General features: G+C 39.8%; 1 protein-coding gene across 4 annotated transcripts in view; it reads left to right on the forward strand.

Moving 5' to 3' along the window:
- Nucleotides 1-14,710, forward strand: part of LOC132197791 (uncharacterized) — a 70,393-nt gene extending 55,683 nt beyond the window's left edge. For all 4 annotated transcript variants that reach the window (XM_059621335.1, XM_059621336.1, XM_059621338.1 and 1 more), the window contains 3 exons: nt 2,795-3,642; nt 6,286-7,740; nt 9,344-14,710. In XM_059621335.1, coding sequence (XP_059477318.1) covers nt 2,795-3,642; nt 6,286-7,740; nt 9,344-10,001 — 2,961 coding nt within the window. In that variant the 3' untranslated portion in view covers nt 10,002-14,710. The remainder of the gene's footprint in view (nt 1-2,794; nt 3,643-6,285; nt 7,741-9,343) is intronic.
- The last annotated feature ends 3,108 nt before the right edge of the window (nt 14,711-17,818 follow it).

Consider the following 17,818-nt stretch of genomic DNA (forward strand, 5'->3'; position numbering starts at 1 on the left):
TTTAGGGGAACAGTGAACGGTGGGGGGCTTACGATGACCCAGAGATGAACCCTGAGCGTGACCTGCTGGGGCGCGGGGCTCGAACCCGGGCTGTGGGCCACCGCGATATCCGACTCTGAGAGACCGGGAAAATCGCGTCCCGACCAACTTCCGGAAACCTGACAGGGTGTACGGTACCCTTGGGGCATCCAACCCCGATGCCGCGACCCAATTACCTCTTAACACCGAAATAGTGCGTGGATTACAAATACATTGTCAACAAATTACCAAAAATACATATACATAAATTATTTTTTTACAAATACATATAAATAAGCGATCTCTTCAATCTTCTCTCTTCGCTCTTCGCTCTTCTTTCTTCTTTCTTCTTGGGGCCCCAATCACGATGATATCCTAAAAATACACACTGACAAAATTACATCATGATTAATTATACAATACAGCATAAATCATAAAAATATACATAAAGAAAATTATTAGTAACCAGCACCACCAAACATCCACACTCGCACACACACACACACTCATGCATACTCTCCACCACCACCACCACCACCACCAAAATCCCTCCACCCCCCCGAAAATCCACCACCCGCCGAGCCGTAGCAGGAGACTAGGGTCATTGCAGGCCAGGGGGCTTTGCGGTGCACCCCTCAGTCCTTCTCAGGAACCGGATTTACTATCCGCAAGCGGTTACCCCTCCTCAGGACCCTCAGATGCCCCCCTCCACCCCCAGAAGCGACCCACTCACCTGGACACTGCATGTTGGCAAGCCCTGGACAGTATCCAATCCGAAGACTCTGGACACTAACACACGACCACACCGACACCTCCGGCCACGACGAGGGCCAACCTCACACTGACGCAATATGATGCCACCTATGACGTTATTGGGCGTTTTTCTCACAGCTGATTGTCTTCTTCCTTACACTTTTACTATCGAGTTTCAGATCAAATATTTTACTTTTTTTAAATAAACTAAACTATACTGAATATTTTTTCCAGATATTTTGTCAATTTAAAATTATTTTTTGTAATAATATGGTTCCAAAATAAAGAAATATATAAACGTTAAATTATTAAGAAAGGCGAAATAATAAACAAAAATTAATTATGAAACATGGTTTTTTTTAAACTTTTTTTAATTAAATTTATATTTGTAGCTCTCAGTCAGAAAATTACCTTAGTTTCATTATTTTTTTTAATTATTATATCTTGAGCTTTATCTATCATAATTTAATCCTTATTAATCAGGGCCTTTTGTTACGTTGATATATTTTATTTTATCCTGTAAATTCCTTCCTGAAAATAAATTTCACATTTAACTTTGAGGACCAAAAAAATTAATATAGTGAATAATTCCAGTCAAATGTTTAATTTTAAAAGAAGACCAGTTTTTTTTAACTCTTTTGGCGACAAAAAGCTCAGCGACCAGGCACACAAGTAAACGACCGCGGCCGACGAGATTTCGGTTTCGGCCCAAAACCCAAGTGAGCATTTTATCAAGACGTGGGCAACCGGCGTGGCAGGCCCGTCTAGCAGGTTGCATAACTCGGAACAAATAATTATTTCCAACCTTCAATCTTCATAATTTCAATGCGGTATGAAAAATGAATTATAAATTCAAAATATGATAGGAAATCTTGTAATAACAGAAATTTTCTAATTGAATATTTTAGTTGTTTAATCAAAATCTTTACAAAAAAAAGGATATATAAATGTGTCAGAAAATGAATATTCTTTAAAAAAATTTAACTTCCTTTCAAATTTAATCATCAGAATAAATTATTTTGATTTTTAAGTCCTTGTTCATAATCATCAACCGTCCGTTCAGTTGTATTTTCGTGACATGTTATCCGAGCTGCGTGGAGATGACATAAAATTACATATGAAATTCAGCCTTGTCATTGGAAAGGGATAAAAACAACCTGAGGCAATGATTTACATCGGGCCAGCAGAGTTACACGCGCCCCTGCTAATGCCACACCACCCGCCCGTTCTCTCTCTCTCTCGATGAAATTTATTACAGCTGACGCAGAAACAGGCAACCTAGGGGTTCGGCTGCAGAGACTAATGCTTGTCCGGGACATGGCGGGAAGCACAAATCTCTCGCTTTGCTTCATTTGATTACCGCGTCGATATCGGATTGTGATTTGAGCACGGCTTTTGGATGTGACTGAATTAGCTCGGGGTCGGCAACCTTCATGTCAAGAGCAGGGGGGAAATATGGAATTTTTATTGCTCACAGTATTGTTTTTTATGGCAAATGTTTGTATAATTATTGAACAAAATTAAACATCAATAATATTACATTCTATTTCAGTTTTTCAATAACAAAATTTTAGTTTCCGCCCAAAAAATATAATAATTACTTGAAATTATACGGGATGAAAATATAATTTTGGTTTGTAGGTAGCTAAATTTGAATTTATGAGTTATGATATTCAAACATTTTCCACATAAAATTATCTCTTGGAATGGTTTAGGTTAGGAAATTAATAATAAAAGGCGTGGTTTTGAAATTGATTACGAGATGAAATTTAAATTTTAGTCAAGCTTTTTTAGAAAAGTTCAACTATGGAAAAATTACAAATTTTACTCAGCGGGTACAAATTCAGAAATTTTATAGCAATAATCTTAAAAAATAAATTGTTTCTAGTGTTAGTCATCAGATATTGAGATTTAAACATTTCAGATAGCTTATCTAATAAAAATATTCCCTCGATATGTACGATTTAAGTCAAACTTGCTAATTATTATAATTTAACAAAACCCGTGTTTTTGTTTGTTGCAGTTGATTTTCGACGCGTTCCAAGTGGGTCGTTACGAGGCAACCTCTTTTGACGGCTGTCCCGATGGCTCGATGCAACTGTCCGAGCTGGGCCGCCCATTCACCGGCGGCTCGTGGTGCGGCTCGTCGACGGCGCCCGGCGGCCAGAACATCTACTATAGCGAGACGAGCACCGTGACCCTGTCGATCCGGCTGTACCCTGGGCACAGATCTTCAACTTCGCCGTTCGAATTCCGCCTGCGCTACAAATTCATCAGCCACGAAAACGCGGTGGTGCGTTTCGGGCCGCCAGGGTCGCCCCTGGAAAGGGGGACTCCAGTTCCCGGGACATACTGCAGCCGGAACTACGAGGAGTGCGACCGGCGGCGCTGCAGGTTGCAGTCGCCCAACTACCCTGGCATCTACCCGCGCAACGTCACGTGCTACCTGAGCGTGCGGCAGAAAAACCTGCCCAACTGCAAGCACGCCATGATCGCCGTCCGGCAGGAGGGAACGCACAAAATGCACATCAAGCGGCGCTCGATCGACAACGCCACCATGTTGGCGTCGCCGTCGTCCGTCAGCGGCGCGCTCAGGGCGTGGAAGGACTGCACCAGCGACAAGGACCACCTCATCTTCTACGACGGCGCCTCCACCGACGACCCGGTGCTGGTCAAGTTCTGCGGCGGCGACTGGCTGCCCCCCATCGTCACCCGCGGCCCCCAAATGCTGGTGGCCTTCCACTCGTCGCCGTTCAGTGCACCGCTCAACGAGGCGCCCACCACGTCTCTCTCGCTCAAGGGCTTCGAACTGGACGTTGACGTCATCTTTGTCGACTCGGACTCGTTCGACTACTCCAAACACAACTACAAGTGAGTAATTTTTGTTATATTACAATTTGAAAGCAGATACAGTTTTTACTGTGGGGAAGGATAACTTCAAAACTATATTGATTTTTCAAATAAATTGCCAAGCAGGCCATTTTTTTCTTTTTAGGAATGGCATTAAAAATTAGGAATAATTTAATTTTTGATTCACATCAATTGTTGTATCCTCTCACACAACAAGTAAACATTTGACAAAAATATTGGAAGTTGAAAATTTATATTGAAAGAAAAAAAAAGAATCGGCAGCAAGCTCTAGAATCTCATATAAGCCCAAAGCCCACTTTAACAACTGTTTTAAACAAAAGTGCTAATAAATTAAACCTATTCTTGCTGAGGTGTAGCCATGAACGGAAAAATAATAAAAATATTAAATTAGAAGTCACATGAGCCTAGATGCTGATGTGAAATTATTCATTTAATAATTATTGCAACTAATAATTTTTCTCGATGATTTTATCTATCAGATAATTTTGCTCTAAGTAACAAACTGCATGAGTTTAAATTGATAAAAAAAAGTAATTAAATTTTAATAAATATGTATTTACAGTATTCATTAAAATCAATTAATTCATCAATTTTATTTGCTTAAAAAAATATAATAATTAAGAAAACTTTAAAGATACATATATTCATATTTTACATTTTCCAAAATAACTTTATAAATAATATTTGACTAAAATTTAATATATTTATATTTTTTTTTTTTTATTTTGAACTGACTTCTTTTTCTGCTAGCTTTTTTATTCCTATTAAATGTATCTCAATGGAGAATTAATAGTAGATAAATATTATATAATCAATAATCTAACCTTTAAATATATTAGTAGTTAGTTGTTGTACATTTTGACATTTCAAATTGCAATATTTATTACTATTCAGCCACTTTCAACTCTTGTTGAGGAATTTGTTTTATAAAATATCAGGAGCAATGTAGAGATGCCACTTTTTATTCAAGAAAACGACAAGACCCTTGGCGAAGGGTAACATTTTTGGACATGAAACTTCTTTGCTGGATGCGCGCGTATTGATACCGATAAATTCCATCCCGACTCCATTAAGGGGCAATAGCGCAGAAAAAGCGATTCACGAAGTTTGATTTACTTTTCTATTACCGCGGCTAATGCTCGTCATTTAACGAACTGAAAGAGGACGACGGCGGCGACTGCATGAAAAAGTTTTGATTTCATTAAAAGCCACATCAGCCGCGGCAATAAATCACGGCCACGACGCGAATTACTCCAAGTATGGGCACAAATATTTACGCCAATAAATAACATCAAGGTGACAGTGAGTGCTGCACTTACAGGGCCGACAAAGCTGCGCCATAAATCAGCGAGATTGATGAATCAACCTCAATATATTTATATGACTTTTGAGACGAGGAACAATTTTGCCGTGATGTGCAATCAGTGACGAGTGCACACAACTTTAAAAAAATAAATAAATGCTATCTCCAGTTTCGCAACATTTCATAGCCAAGTCTGACGTCGAGCAGGCCAATATTAATGAGAACAAAGCGTCCAGTCTCACGGAATGCAATATTTTATTTACTTCACTTGCTGCCGAGATTGCTTTATCTCCTCTTTCGCTCTTCTCTCTGCAAAAATAAAAAATGAACGTGTTTCGTTTGAAATGAAATATCAGAGCCGCTCGCTCGCCAAATCGATACACGACTCCTTTGTTTTGCTGCTTCACTTTTCTCCTCCTTGCAGGTTTGACTTTGTTCTCCGAGAAGTCGCGGATGAGTTTAATATGCAGGGGTGAAGAAAACAAGCCGGGGGCAGTTTTTCACCTTTCTCTCCCAGCTTATCTCTATATACTGGCCTATTCATTAGCGTGAATAGGCCCTGCTTTGTGCATGTATATTTTTCGGCTTTCCGAGCGGCCATGATGGAGTTTTAATTTAATCAAAAAAGCGCATTTCATCTGTGAGTGGGTTGTGTAATGAAGGCAGCGCGCGCCACTCATTATAAGGCCATGCTAATTAGTACAAAAAAATCCGCCGCCGACACACAAAGTAACGCCGAGGGAAATAAAGCGCGGCGGCACCACCGGCGCCAACACAACACAATCTCCCGCCGCTTTTACAACTCGGCCGCCACCCTTCCTCGCCATGTTACGAGGGGGAAATAAAACATATTGCCCAACAAAGTAACTTCGTCAGAGACAAAACAATCAGCTCGGAGTGTTGGTTGATGAAAAAAATTAGCACATTGTGCGGGGGTTATATTAGTAAAATGAGAAAACTCTTATTATTTTAAAATTACAACTTTTAGTCGTTTTGATCTTTGTTTCTTCTACGTAAAAATTTCACTTCCATAAAACTTTATTGTAATTTAATTTTTAATATCACAAAATGCTACTCTATGATATTTTGTTACCGTTTTTGAGTTTATATAAATTTATTTGTCATAAAAATTATATAAAATTAATGTTAATTTTTAAAATTCAAATATTATACAATTAAGAAGCAATTTTAATTTAGAAAGTAATAAGTTCTCAAATTTAGTTTAAATTAAAATCTAGAAATGACCTAATCACCTTTGTAAACAATCTGTAAAATATTATTTATAACATTTTTTTTATGAAATTGACTTTTATTTAATTCATCTTTATTTTTTGTTCCAGGTGCGAGTTCTGGATAAACGCAACCAAAAGTATTCTACCTGAAGATGATATGGAGCCGTTCCAGGACAAGATGGTGGAATTTTCCATCGCAGGCGAGGACAACGCCAATGCCCAGCGCCGCCGAGATTCTCGAAGTCTCCGCGGTGGCATCCTCAACAGCCCCAGACACACTTTGTCGCCCAACACCACGTGCTCGTATCACTTCGTGGGGCGGGTGGGCGACCGAGTGTGGATCTCGTTCGAGTCCTACTGGCACCAATCGCTGCTTCCCCCTCCAGGCGAGCAGATGCCGCTTCCGCCTCCGTCCAAGGTGTCGCCCAAAGGGTTCAAACCGACCACGACCACCACCACCACAACGACCCCCGCACCCAAAAAGGGCAAAAAGAGCCAATGTGCCTCTTGGCTCAAAATCTGGGAGCCGGGCGTGCCGAAGCCGATGGCCGAGCATTGCGACACGTCGCCCAAACTGTGCGACCACGCCATGTTGGCCAACTCGTCGCGCGTCACCCGCACCTGTGATCCCCACGAAAGTTATCTCTCCGTCGGGCAGAACCTAGAAATGGAGCACAAAACCCTGCCAGGCACGGCTCTCTACCCTTCCAACTTCCGGCTCAAGTACGAATTCGTCGACACCCGTCTCGCTGGCGAACTCTGGAAGGGCTCGGTGCCACCTGGCGAACACTCCAACAGGTGCACCAGGATCCTGAGAACGCCCCCGATGAAGTTCACCTCGCCCAAGAACGTTTTCCTCTTCGGCCGAGGCGGAAACACCAATCTCTCCTGCGTTTTCCGCTTGGAGGCGCCACCTGGTCGGGCGGTCAAGGTCACCCTGAAGAGGACCTCCTTTGGGGATGACTCCGTGAACAGATGTGCCACCCGTCCTGACCCTTACAACAACCGACCCAGGTGCGTCAACATCCAACCTGAACCTGACGGCCGATGGGCCGAGTTGAGACTAATCGAAGTTCCGTGGCGCGACGTGAGGGCGCCACATGCCTGCGTGTGTGACAATTCCAGCGTGGGCATGGAATACGAGACCTCCTCTCGCGTCCTGGAGCTGCAGTTCATCATCAAAGGAATGGCCCCGAACGAGGACCACTCTGACTTCCACTTCGAGGCCCTTTTCGACACGGTCTCCACCGGTGGTCAGGACTGCGCCAAAAACCGGCGGGGAAAGGCCACCGGGGGCGAGGTCATCTTCCACGGGCCCCCCGCACCTCCCACCCTGGCCCCAGGAGGCCTGGAGCCGACCAGGGCGCCGCTGCTGAGGACCAAGTCGCGGGGGTGCGGCCACATGCCGTGGTTGTTGGAGGCCGAGGAGAAGCACAGCCTGTTTGTCTTGACGTGGGGCACCCTGCTGCCGCTGGAGCCCTCGCAGGTCGTCGGAGCGGATAATGAGCTTTCCAAATGCACCACGCAGAACCGCATCCTCGTCTACACGGGCAGACCCGCAAGGTACGTGTGCGAGCAATTTGCCTTTGCATGAGTGACGATAATTTTCACGAGCGCCGCCGGCCGTTTTCGCCGAGCAAAAGTGCTCACTCGGGCAGGTCCAATAATAATTCACTCGGGGGCGGCTGGCAATGCTTTCCGCCGCCGCCGCGTTCTCTGCGCCGCTCTTTTTGTGTTTTTGCATAAACTTTGCTCAAACTTTGCTGGCAGCCAACTCGCAGGATTGTTTTATGAACGAGAAACCCGCCTCGCGTTCTCTCTCTTGTGCAATTTCATATTTAAATTCTGAAGGAAATGCGAGCAAAGTTTGTGTTGCCTCGTAAAATTTCTATGCACAAAAGCGCTGCAACTCGCTCTTTACAAAAAATATCGGACTTTTTTTCTAATATATTTATTTCCAGTTGCACACAATTGCAGCGCGCGTGAGTTAAAATCTGCACTGAGGCGTGAGTGCTAATTGCAAAAGTTAGATTAAGGCAGTAAAATTCATTTTTGAATCAATGGAGCGAGCGTTTTTCCATAACGGACAAGCCGGACAAGCGTTAAATTAGTTTTGCTCTGCGCGCTTCAGAAATTTACATCATAGATCATTCGCGAACTGACAAGGGCACTTCTACAACTCTCAATAATTGCTTTTGTTCAAAAATTGAATGCAATTTCATTCAGGACTTTTAATTGAGTCTTTTAATAAAAAAATAATAGTTTCTCTATGGTACTCAATTATTTTTACAAATGAAAAGAATTTATTCGTTTAGAATTATTAATAAAGAGTAATCTTCTGCACAATTGATTTCCACGTAATTGAATTTTATAATTTATTTACAACTTATTGAGGCTTAAATGAAAATTGAATAATTTTGTATTGAAAATTAATAAATTTTCATATTTAACAAGAAAAAAATTAATTGAAAAATATTTTATTCTCTGCTTTAAATCAGTAATAAAATGTAATTCTATATTGCGCTATATTGTATAATATTTTTAAAAATTATTACAATTTGGCGAAGTTTCCTCCTTCAAAAAGCGCAACTTTTTTGCACAAACAAAGCTGCCAATGAATCCATTTTAAAAATTAAATTAAAAAGTGACAAATTTTATATTTAATTAAAAAAAAAGGAATTGACCCAAAAATATATTTTATAATACTTTATTTTAAATCTAATCAATAAAAATTGTAATAACTTTTAACTAACATTTTAAGATAATTATTACAAATTGGCAAGGTTGCTTCCTTCAAAAAGTGTAACTTTTTTGCACAACCGAATCTGTCAAAAATCCATTTTAAAAAGGAAATCAAAACGTATTAAATTTTTATATTTAATTAAAAAAATTTAGTTCTCACTGTTTTAAATCTGTTGAAAATTTGAATACCATATTTACTAGATTTAAAAAAAAAATTATTTTACAAATTGGCGAGGTTCCCTTTGCCAAAAAGCGTAACTTTTACGCGTAAACGAATCTGCCGATGAATCAATTTTTGTTTTATCACTAGGAGCGAGTGCTGGCGGCAAATTAAAATCGACTCGCGCGATAATCCATCTCTATCACGCACGCTGACAGCGGACCTAATTGATTAATCACTCTCGGATGTCCATGTGTGTTGCAGATTGGTGCGCGTCGTGTGTCCCGTGGCGCCGCACTCGGCCCAGCACGCGCTGCACCTGTTCTCGAACGAGTGGTGGGGCGCCGAGAGCCTCAACCTGGCGTCCCTCCCTGAGCCGGTGCAGATGGGCGGCGAGTACCTCGAGCCGTCGCGTCCGCCGCAGTTCCTGGTCGAGTTCGTGGGCCGCGAGCCGGGCACGCACGCCATCCAGTGGCTGGACGTGTCCAAGTCGCGCTCGACCAGCGCCGCCCTCCTCCAACCCCCCTCCGACCCCTCCCTCAGCCCCTTCTTCTACTACTCGGCCGAGAACTCGAGCGACGCCGGGCCCGAGTGTCCCTTCCGGTGTCCGGAGCTTGACGCGTGCATCAGCGGCGCGCTCTGGTGCGACGGCCACGCCAACTGTCCCAGCGGCTACGACGAGAACGACGAGAACTGCGAGGCCTACTCGATGACCTGGGCCTACATCTACATGATCGTCGGCCTGGCCGTGCTGTCCGTGGCGTGCGTGTCCTGCGCCATCTGCGGCCTGCTGACGGCCAACAAACGGCGGCGCTACGAAAAGCGCCGCAAGAAAGAGGACACGGACTCGTCCTACATGGGCACCATCCGCAGCATCAGGAGTCGCACCACCACCGAGGACTTCATGTTCGACCCCTCCTGACAAAACGACCCGCGGCGAGCCCAGTCGGTCGAGTACATCCGCGTCGAGCACGAAACCACCGTCTAGGACACGCGTCAGCCGCAAAGTTACAGTTTCGGGACACATGTATAAATTTCTCCGGACAGAAACACCAAAGCTTATTAATCCTGCTCCCTCCTCGTCTCACACGTGTGACTTTGGTGCTCTCTGCGTGCATGTTATTGACTCTCTCGCGACGGAGAGACGATTTTCTATCTCAGCTCAAGAAACGGCGAAGGAGTGACACTTTTGTGGAAATTGCCAGTGTTCCTCTCTCGCTTCATTTCCCGCATTTATGCAGTTGAAGAATTCGCGTCCCCTCACTCTCGAACCAACCTCACGTTTTATGGGGATACGGATCATGGGCAATCGTTAAATTTTGCATTTTCTTCATTACCTTTTTTATTATTTGCATCTGCGACAACGAGCGCCGAAGGCACGTGGAAGAAATTGTGAAGTTAATCATAAATTTTATTTTTTACTTGATTAGACGGAGAGTGAAGAAAACGCTCTGCATTTTTTATCTCTTTGTGACTTTTCTTATTTTGAAACACCGATTTTTTATTAATTAATTAATTTTTTACATTTTCAATACAGAAATTTATCCAATTATCCTAACTCAAAACAAATGCGGAACAGGGTATGAATTAGAAATTAATTGCAGTATTTAAACAAAATATAAAACTCTTAAATAAATAAACGCCAAATTTCGGCTTTCCTGCAATTGAATCTTTCCGAGCAATTTCCTTAGCGTGCTCTCGGCGCTTTCGTGGAACGTCTCCTTTTGATTACAATTTACGATGCATTGCTGCAAAATACGCTTCTCTTTTCGTGGAGATAAGAAGTATAAATTACATAAATTTAAAGCCTCCTTGTGTACAGTTACTGTTCAAAAAAAGAAACCTAGCGAAAAGGAAATGCCAAATTAGTTGATAAATGTGCTGCAACAAAGCCTCACACACACGACCCTCCAAGTTAGACCAACTCTAGATGGTAACTGAAGTGCACCAATTTATTTAGAGGTAGAGAGCGTTTCAATAAAAAAGGACGACAAGCAAAAACGACACTCACTACATTTTCTAAGAAAAAGCTCAATTAAAATACGATTTAAATACTGTTGTTCAATATACTAAAAAAAGAGAGATGAAATATTTGCATTAAACTGAACAAGTTAAAAATTATGTGTTGTATATTTAAAAGGACAAAAAGTTGTTTGTATCAAAACACTGACCAAGGAAGGTGACGTGCGCAGAAAATTAATCGAAAAGCGTGATTTTCCGTGAAAGAGACGCGCGCATGTGTTGTTCATTGGGTGTGGTTTAGGCAGTTTCGTTCTTTGTAATGTCCTATCGGGCGCCCTTTTCCATTACACTTAATTTACTTTGTGAAAGGAGAGATACACACACAGAAAGCGCTTCTAATTGAATTAAACTCCTTTAATCTGGCTTTAATTTTTGCTAATGGACACAAAAGCCGGTTTTATGAGTGAAAGTAACACAAAAAGAAGAAAATAATTATATATTATATAGACGATGTAAAAGTGATCGTACGAGAGTTTCACCTGGATTTTAACTCGCGGGAATCTGGCCCATCGGCTGTACATAAACGCAATTATACTTAAACTCGGTGCTCATAGCTGATAATTAAACCCATCAAAGAATAAAGAATTAACGAGGAAGGGAAAAAATTTAAAGGTTTCGAATGAAAGGTGTCTTTCAGTAATTATTTTGTATTCTGTACTTTGAAATTATAGGATAAAATTCATAAAATTTCTTGACCAAAATGAATTGCAACTTTATTGAGGGAGGTTCACATTTTTTCTAGTTTTAGGGTGAAATCGGGAAAGGATGAGGTGTAATTGGCAGTGAAAGGTTACCATTTTGATTTTCACATATGTTGTTGGGGTTGTTGAAAGGTAGCTTGTCCTAAATTTTCAGCTTAAAATATGGTGCGCTTTTCCGGGAAATCGGATTTTTCCAAAAACAGAAAATATTGAATATCTTTGCTAAAAATGAGAATATATGAATGCTCTCTTCACTACCAGACGTAACTTTTCACGCCCGACAACTTTGCTGTTGATTATTTTTGTGTAGGTCAAAGGTCAAGGTCACTAATTAGCAAATTTCACTTTCAAACGCAATTTTCGCAAAGAAGCACACCTTGGATTTTTTTCGTAATATACAAAAAAATGTAGCCCTAAGTGTGTAGAACAAAATACTCGATTTTCAGATTGGTAACTTTTTCTGTTTAATTGATATTTTTAATTGAAAATAAAAAACAGTGAAAAATCACTTTTCCGCAAACGAAATTAATTTTCAAACAGCGATAATTTTTTTTCTGCTAGAGATACGGAAAAACATGTTAGTACAAAAAGTGTTTCTAATGACCTAACCTATCGAACCACGTATCGATCATGTAAGTCGAGTCACTTAAGGTCATTGACCTCAGTGACCTGTGACCTTGAAAAATGATTTTGCAAAATATTAGTTCATTAAATAATGAAAAAGAGTGCGCCTGTTTTGAAACGTTTCCAATTTTTTGCAATATCGTTTTTCAAGGTCACAGGTCACTGAGGTCAATGACCTTAAGTGACTCGACCTACATGATCGATACATGGTTCGATAGGTTAGGTCATTAGAAACACTTTTTGTACTAACATGTTTTTCCGTATCTCTAGCAGAAAAAAAATTATCGCTGTTTGAAAATTAATTTCGTTTGCGGAAAAGTGATTTTTCACTGTTTTTTATTTTCAATTAAAAATATCAATTAAACAGAAAAAGTTACCAATCTGAAAATCGAGTATTTTGTTCTACACACTTAGGGCTACATTTTTTTGTATATTACGAAAAAAATCCAAGGTGTGCTTCTTTGCGAAAATTGCGTTTGAAAGTGAAATTTGCTAATTAGTGACCTTGACCTTTGACCTACACAAAAATAATCAACAGCAAAGTTGTCGGGCGTGAAAAGTTACGTCTGGTAGTGAAGAGAGCATTCATATATTCTCATTTTTAGCAAAGATATTCAATATTTTCTGTTTTTGGAAAAATCCGATTTCCCGGAAAAGCGCACCATATTTTAAGCTGAAAATTTAGGACAAGCTACCTTTCAACAACCCCAACAACATATGTGAAAATCAAAATGGTAACTTTTCACTGCCAATTACACCTCATCCTTTCCCGATTTCACCCTTTAACCAAATAAATGGTTTAAATCATAATTATTTACCTCTAAATTGTTAAAATAAGCAATTTTACTCGTGGTTAAAAAAAACTATTTTTTTTTGCAGAAAATTAATATAAACTTCATAAATTATTTTCAACAAATTTAACAACAATTAAAAAATCTTAATTAATTGATTGATAGCGCCTTGAAACGAAACCTTGCAATTTTCCACCTCGATTACGATTTCGAAAAATCCAGAATCCCTCTTGACACACAACTTTTGAGCCTGGCAAAAGATCTGTCTATCCTCCAATCGTGCGTGCCAAAGAAAATTCATTTCCCAACAGGCGTTGTTGTGAGTGACGGAGACAATTGAACGATAGACTGAATTTTAGAGGTACACACGTGCAAACCCTCTGTCTACCTAAATTTATAGTTTCTCAAGTTCTCTTTCTTATTCGCGCCATTTTTGCACGGCCTGCGAGACGAGAAGACATAACACGGCAGCCGGCAATTTAGCAGGGCAAACACAAGAAAGTCCCCCAGCCCCGGCTGCTGCAGCGCCGAGGCGAATTTCATTATCTCATGACTGATGTTGTTAGCTCTTCAGGACGACGAGGTTTCGTGCAAAAGAGAGAGAGAGAGAGAGAGACACGAGGACGACTCATTACTTACAAAATAAATAAAAGACGCTGCTGCGCTGCCAACGTACGATTTTTACTTCTCGGAAACGCGCCGAGAAAAGTTATTCACTCTCACAAACTTTTTTAAAATCGGCGTCTCTCACCCGCAAGTATATATAATATTATTCTCGTATAAGAAGAAGAAAGTTGCCAATGAAGATGATAAATTTATTACACACTCACACACTCAAAAACTCACTAATTGCAATTATTGTTGTTATTAGACTGGTGTAAAAAGTCTCTATTTTACGAAGAGACATTTTAGGCTTGAATTATTTAATTGAGAAAGTCCTGGGTAATTTTTTTTAAGCTCAAAAAGTATTTTTTAATAATACTTTTATTCTACAAAATTGATGACAATACTGATTTTCTACGAAGTCGAATTACTTTAATATGAAAATAATTTTTCTTTAAAAGACTTAATTGAAGTTTGCTATTGAAATTTTAACCATCAATTATAAATCAGTAACGATTGAAAAATAATTTTAATTTTTAAAATAGTTAAAAACACTTAATTAAAATTTTTTTTTCATGAAAATGACCAAAAGATTCTGTTTTAAATCTATTTATTTTGAAAAGAGGTAAAATTTGGAGCAAAAAGATTTTTTCACCAGTCTATTTATTATTATTATTCATTATTAATTAAAAAAAAAAAACGTATGTAGTTTAATGGCAGAGTTTATAGCAACCCGGCTCCTGTTGAATGAAAATATGTCAGGGTTTTATGAGGTGCGAGTTTATGTTGATCTCTGTCATCACCGCGAGTGTGTAAATTCAAGTCAAGTGTATATGTATATCTCACACAGATCAGCCGGAGGAGAACATCATCAGGCCATTTGTACATAAAAGAGGAATAAAGATTAATTCTGTTGATCCTGAATTAAAACCGAGCTTGTTTTCTTTTTCCTGCGGCACCATCAACACACAAAGCAATCCAATCTCTTTCCACACTCCATTGTGCTCGTCACACACTGCATTCGATCCAATTTCATCTGAGATAAAATCGAGCTTGGAAACGCCCTGGCATCAAAGCGGCGGAAAATGCACTCGGCCAGCGACGTGAACGGCATTTTTACTGCTTTTTTAGCACCCGCGCCCGACACCCAGGCTTACAGGCACATAATCTCATCCCGCGGCGCGCAAAAATAAATAAATTCAATACTACACATAAACAGGTTTACGGCTAATCTTACTGCGGAGATGGTCAGAGCTGAACAAGTAGCTAGGAAACAGCAGCTCTTGAATAAAAAAAAATGCTCTCTCTGATCCTCTCTTCTGCGTCAGATGATTTGTGCAAAGAAGAGTCGACAGAAATGAGAGGATGGAAAGAGAAAAGTCCAGCAGATTTGCTCCAAAAAGGACATTTCATCCAAAATAAATGAAATCTGCTTTTGTTATCCAGAGTGCTCAGCGAAAAGCAAGCTTGGTCATAAAAAAATCCTTATTATGAAGCTCAAAATTTTCGAGAAAGAATATAAAATTGAGTCTCTTGATTAGCAAAAAGCTATGCAGAGAATTCAAACTAAAATGTTTTCTATAAAAATAATATTAATAATAAAAATTATGACATCTTGGATGTTTGGTAGAATATTTTTTTATTTTTTTATTTTTAATTAATCTAAAATAAAAAATTTACAAATGTGATTGCTTTTTAAATAAATTTCATAAATATATTTAACTTTTTAAATATTATTATGTTAAAACTTGATACTTGATTTGAATATGTCAATTAAGGGGTTCTTAATATTTCAATCAGAGAGAACCCATCAACTTCTTAAAAAATTCATGCTCGATCTCAACTTAAATGATCAATACAGTAAAATAAAATTGATTACACACTATGAAAAGAATTATATTAAATGAGAAACTTTAATAATAACAAACTCGATCAAAACTGCATTTTTAAACTATGCAAATGTGAGTTTGTGATTAGGTGGTGCTAGAGCTCTGGTTTCCCTCCTGGCCGTTGGACTCGGCCGTGGCCATCAGGGACTTCTGCAGCGCCTCCTTCTCCTTGCGCAACCTTTGAACCTCCCGGGCCTTCTCTCGCAGATGCTTCTTCAGGCCTTCAATGTCCCTTGCCATTTTGGTCAGGCCAACTTGCCTTTGTTGCTCCAGGGCGCGTATTCGCTGCACCTTCAGGTCTCCGAACTGGAGCCTCAAAACCTGAAGCTGCTCCTCCAAGTTGCCGACCGTTCTTTCGAGATCTTGCTTCTTGTCCACGGTTTGATGGAGTTCGTGCAACCACTCGCTCGCCGCGTTCTTCAACACCTTGATCTCGGCGTCCTTGGCCTCTTTCAGGTTGCAAAGGGCCTCCCTAAGCTTGTCCACTTCAGGATTGCCCAAAATCCACCAAAGCAACGACCGCAAATATTCGAGGAACATTTTTCTTCACGAGAATTTCCACAACCGACGAGAATTCTTACAGCGTGGAATTCAAAGTTACAACACTGGAAACTCTTAAAAGCAAGTTTTTTTGTTTTAATTTTTCAAACAATTTAGAATTTACCACTACATTTGAAGACTCATTATTGGCATTTGTAGTCAAATCAAAGCTTTACAACAATGAAGGTTTTACAATATAAATCGTAAAACTTTGATCCCATTATTGTTAAAATTTGATTTGAATGTGCCAATAAGAAGTCATGTATTAAAATTAAAACTTAGTAACTTTATCTAATATTTTTTATGAAAACTTACAAATGTAAATAAAATATAAAGGGCATTTTAATTTTATGATTTAGTTAAATTTTCAATTTTATTTATATTTATAATGAAATTCATATTATGTATTTCCTAAGCCAGCTCAGAGCCAGCTGAAACAATTTTGTAATAGGGAGAGGGACAGTAAAATGTAGCAGCCTCAAATGAAAATTTTTCAATATAATTTTTAAAACATTTATATACATGGATTTCAATAGAAAATAATTATGAGTGTATTGGCAGATAATTGAAAAATAAATTATTTGAAATTGACTCTCTTGACTTTAAATATTTTAAATCTTTTTTGTTGATTCTGTGAATTCAAATTTCATCTTTAGATTAGTTGATCGTTTTACCTGAAATTAGATTTTTTAGTTTTTTACCCAGCCCTAAGCTCAACATCTGAACATAATTAATAAAACGCAATTTATTTGTTCAATTCTTATATATCTTTTATTGCTATCGAAATAAATTTTTAACCAATTTTGTTATAAGTTTTGCCACAATAGGTAGTATCCGATTCAATTTCATTTGTGCCCCTGATTTAATAAATGGTTGACAACACTTTTAATTATTTAACCCTGGGAGTTAGACGGAAGCCAAGGGAGTTCTAGATATATATTATTTCCAGCCCGAGTTAATGGAAAACAAAAGCCCCTTTCTGAAGAATCCAACTTGCTCTTTTTCTTCAGCTCTTTCCTGTGCGCGCGATCCCCGTGAGATTTGGCGCGGGGGCAGAAAGGGTCAGCAGCATCCGCGCGCTGGCACGCGATAACTACCCCTAAAAAGAGCTTTTCCCATCCAGAGGGTGTGGCTCTTCTTATTGTCCGAGACGAGCATCCATATATACATCCCGAGCGGGCAACCGCAATCACTTCTTCTGCTTCTTCTTCTCCGCCAGCCAAATCACACGCAGCACTACTTTCTTCCAGCTTTATTATTATTTCAAATGCCGGGCCTGATGGTAGTGAGTGTTTTTCGCTTGGCACCGTTTTGCGCGCATCATTTTCCAGAGAGCTGCTGTTTGCGGAGGAAAAGCGAGAGCGACCCTGCTTGCCACGCTAAATCTTACAACATGCGCGCGCGGGAATTGAAAATACTCCGTCGGAATGCGGTCTTTAAGGGGTCGGATTATTGGACTGGAAAGAGACCCTGAACCGCCTTTGTTGGGTCTTTTGACTGCTCTTCTTGAATTTTGATCTCGTTTTCCTACAAAAGAGACGTGTTTAGATTAAAAATAAACGCGAGAAG

This window comes from Neocloeon triangulifer, unplaced genomic scaffold (genome assembly GCF_031216515.1).
Source record: "Neocloeon triangulifer isolate White Clay Creek 2 clone unplaced genomic scaffold, ASM3121651v1 ptg000012l, whole genome shotgun sequence".
Lineage (NCBI taxonomy): Eukaryota > Metazoa > Arthropoda > Insecta > Ephemeroptera > Baetidae > Neocloeon > Neocloeon triangulifer.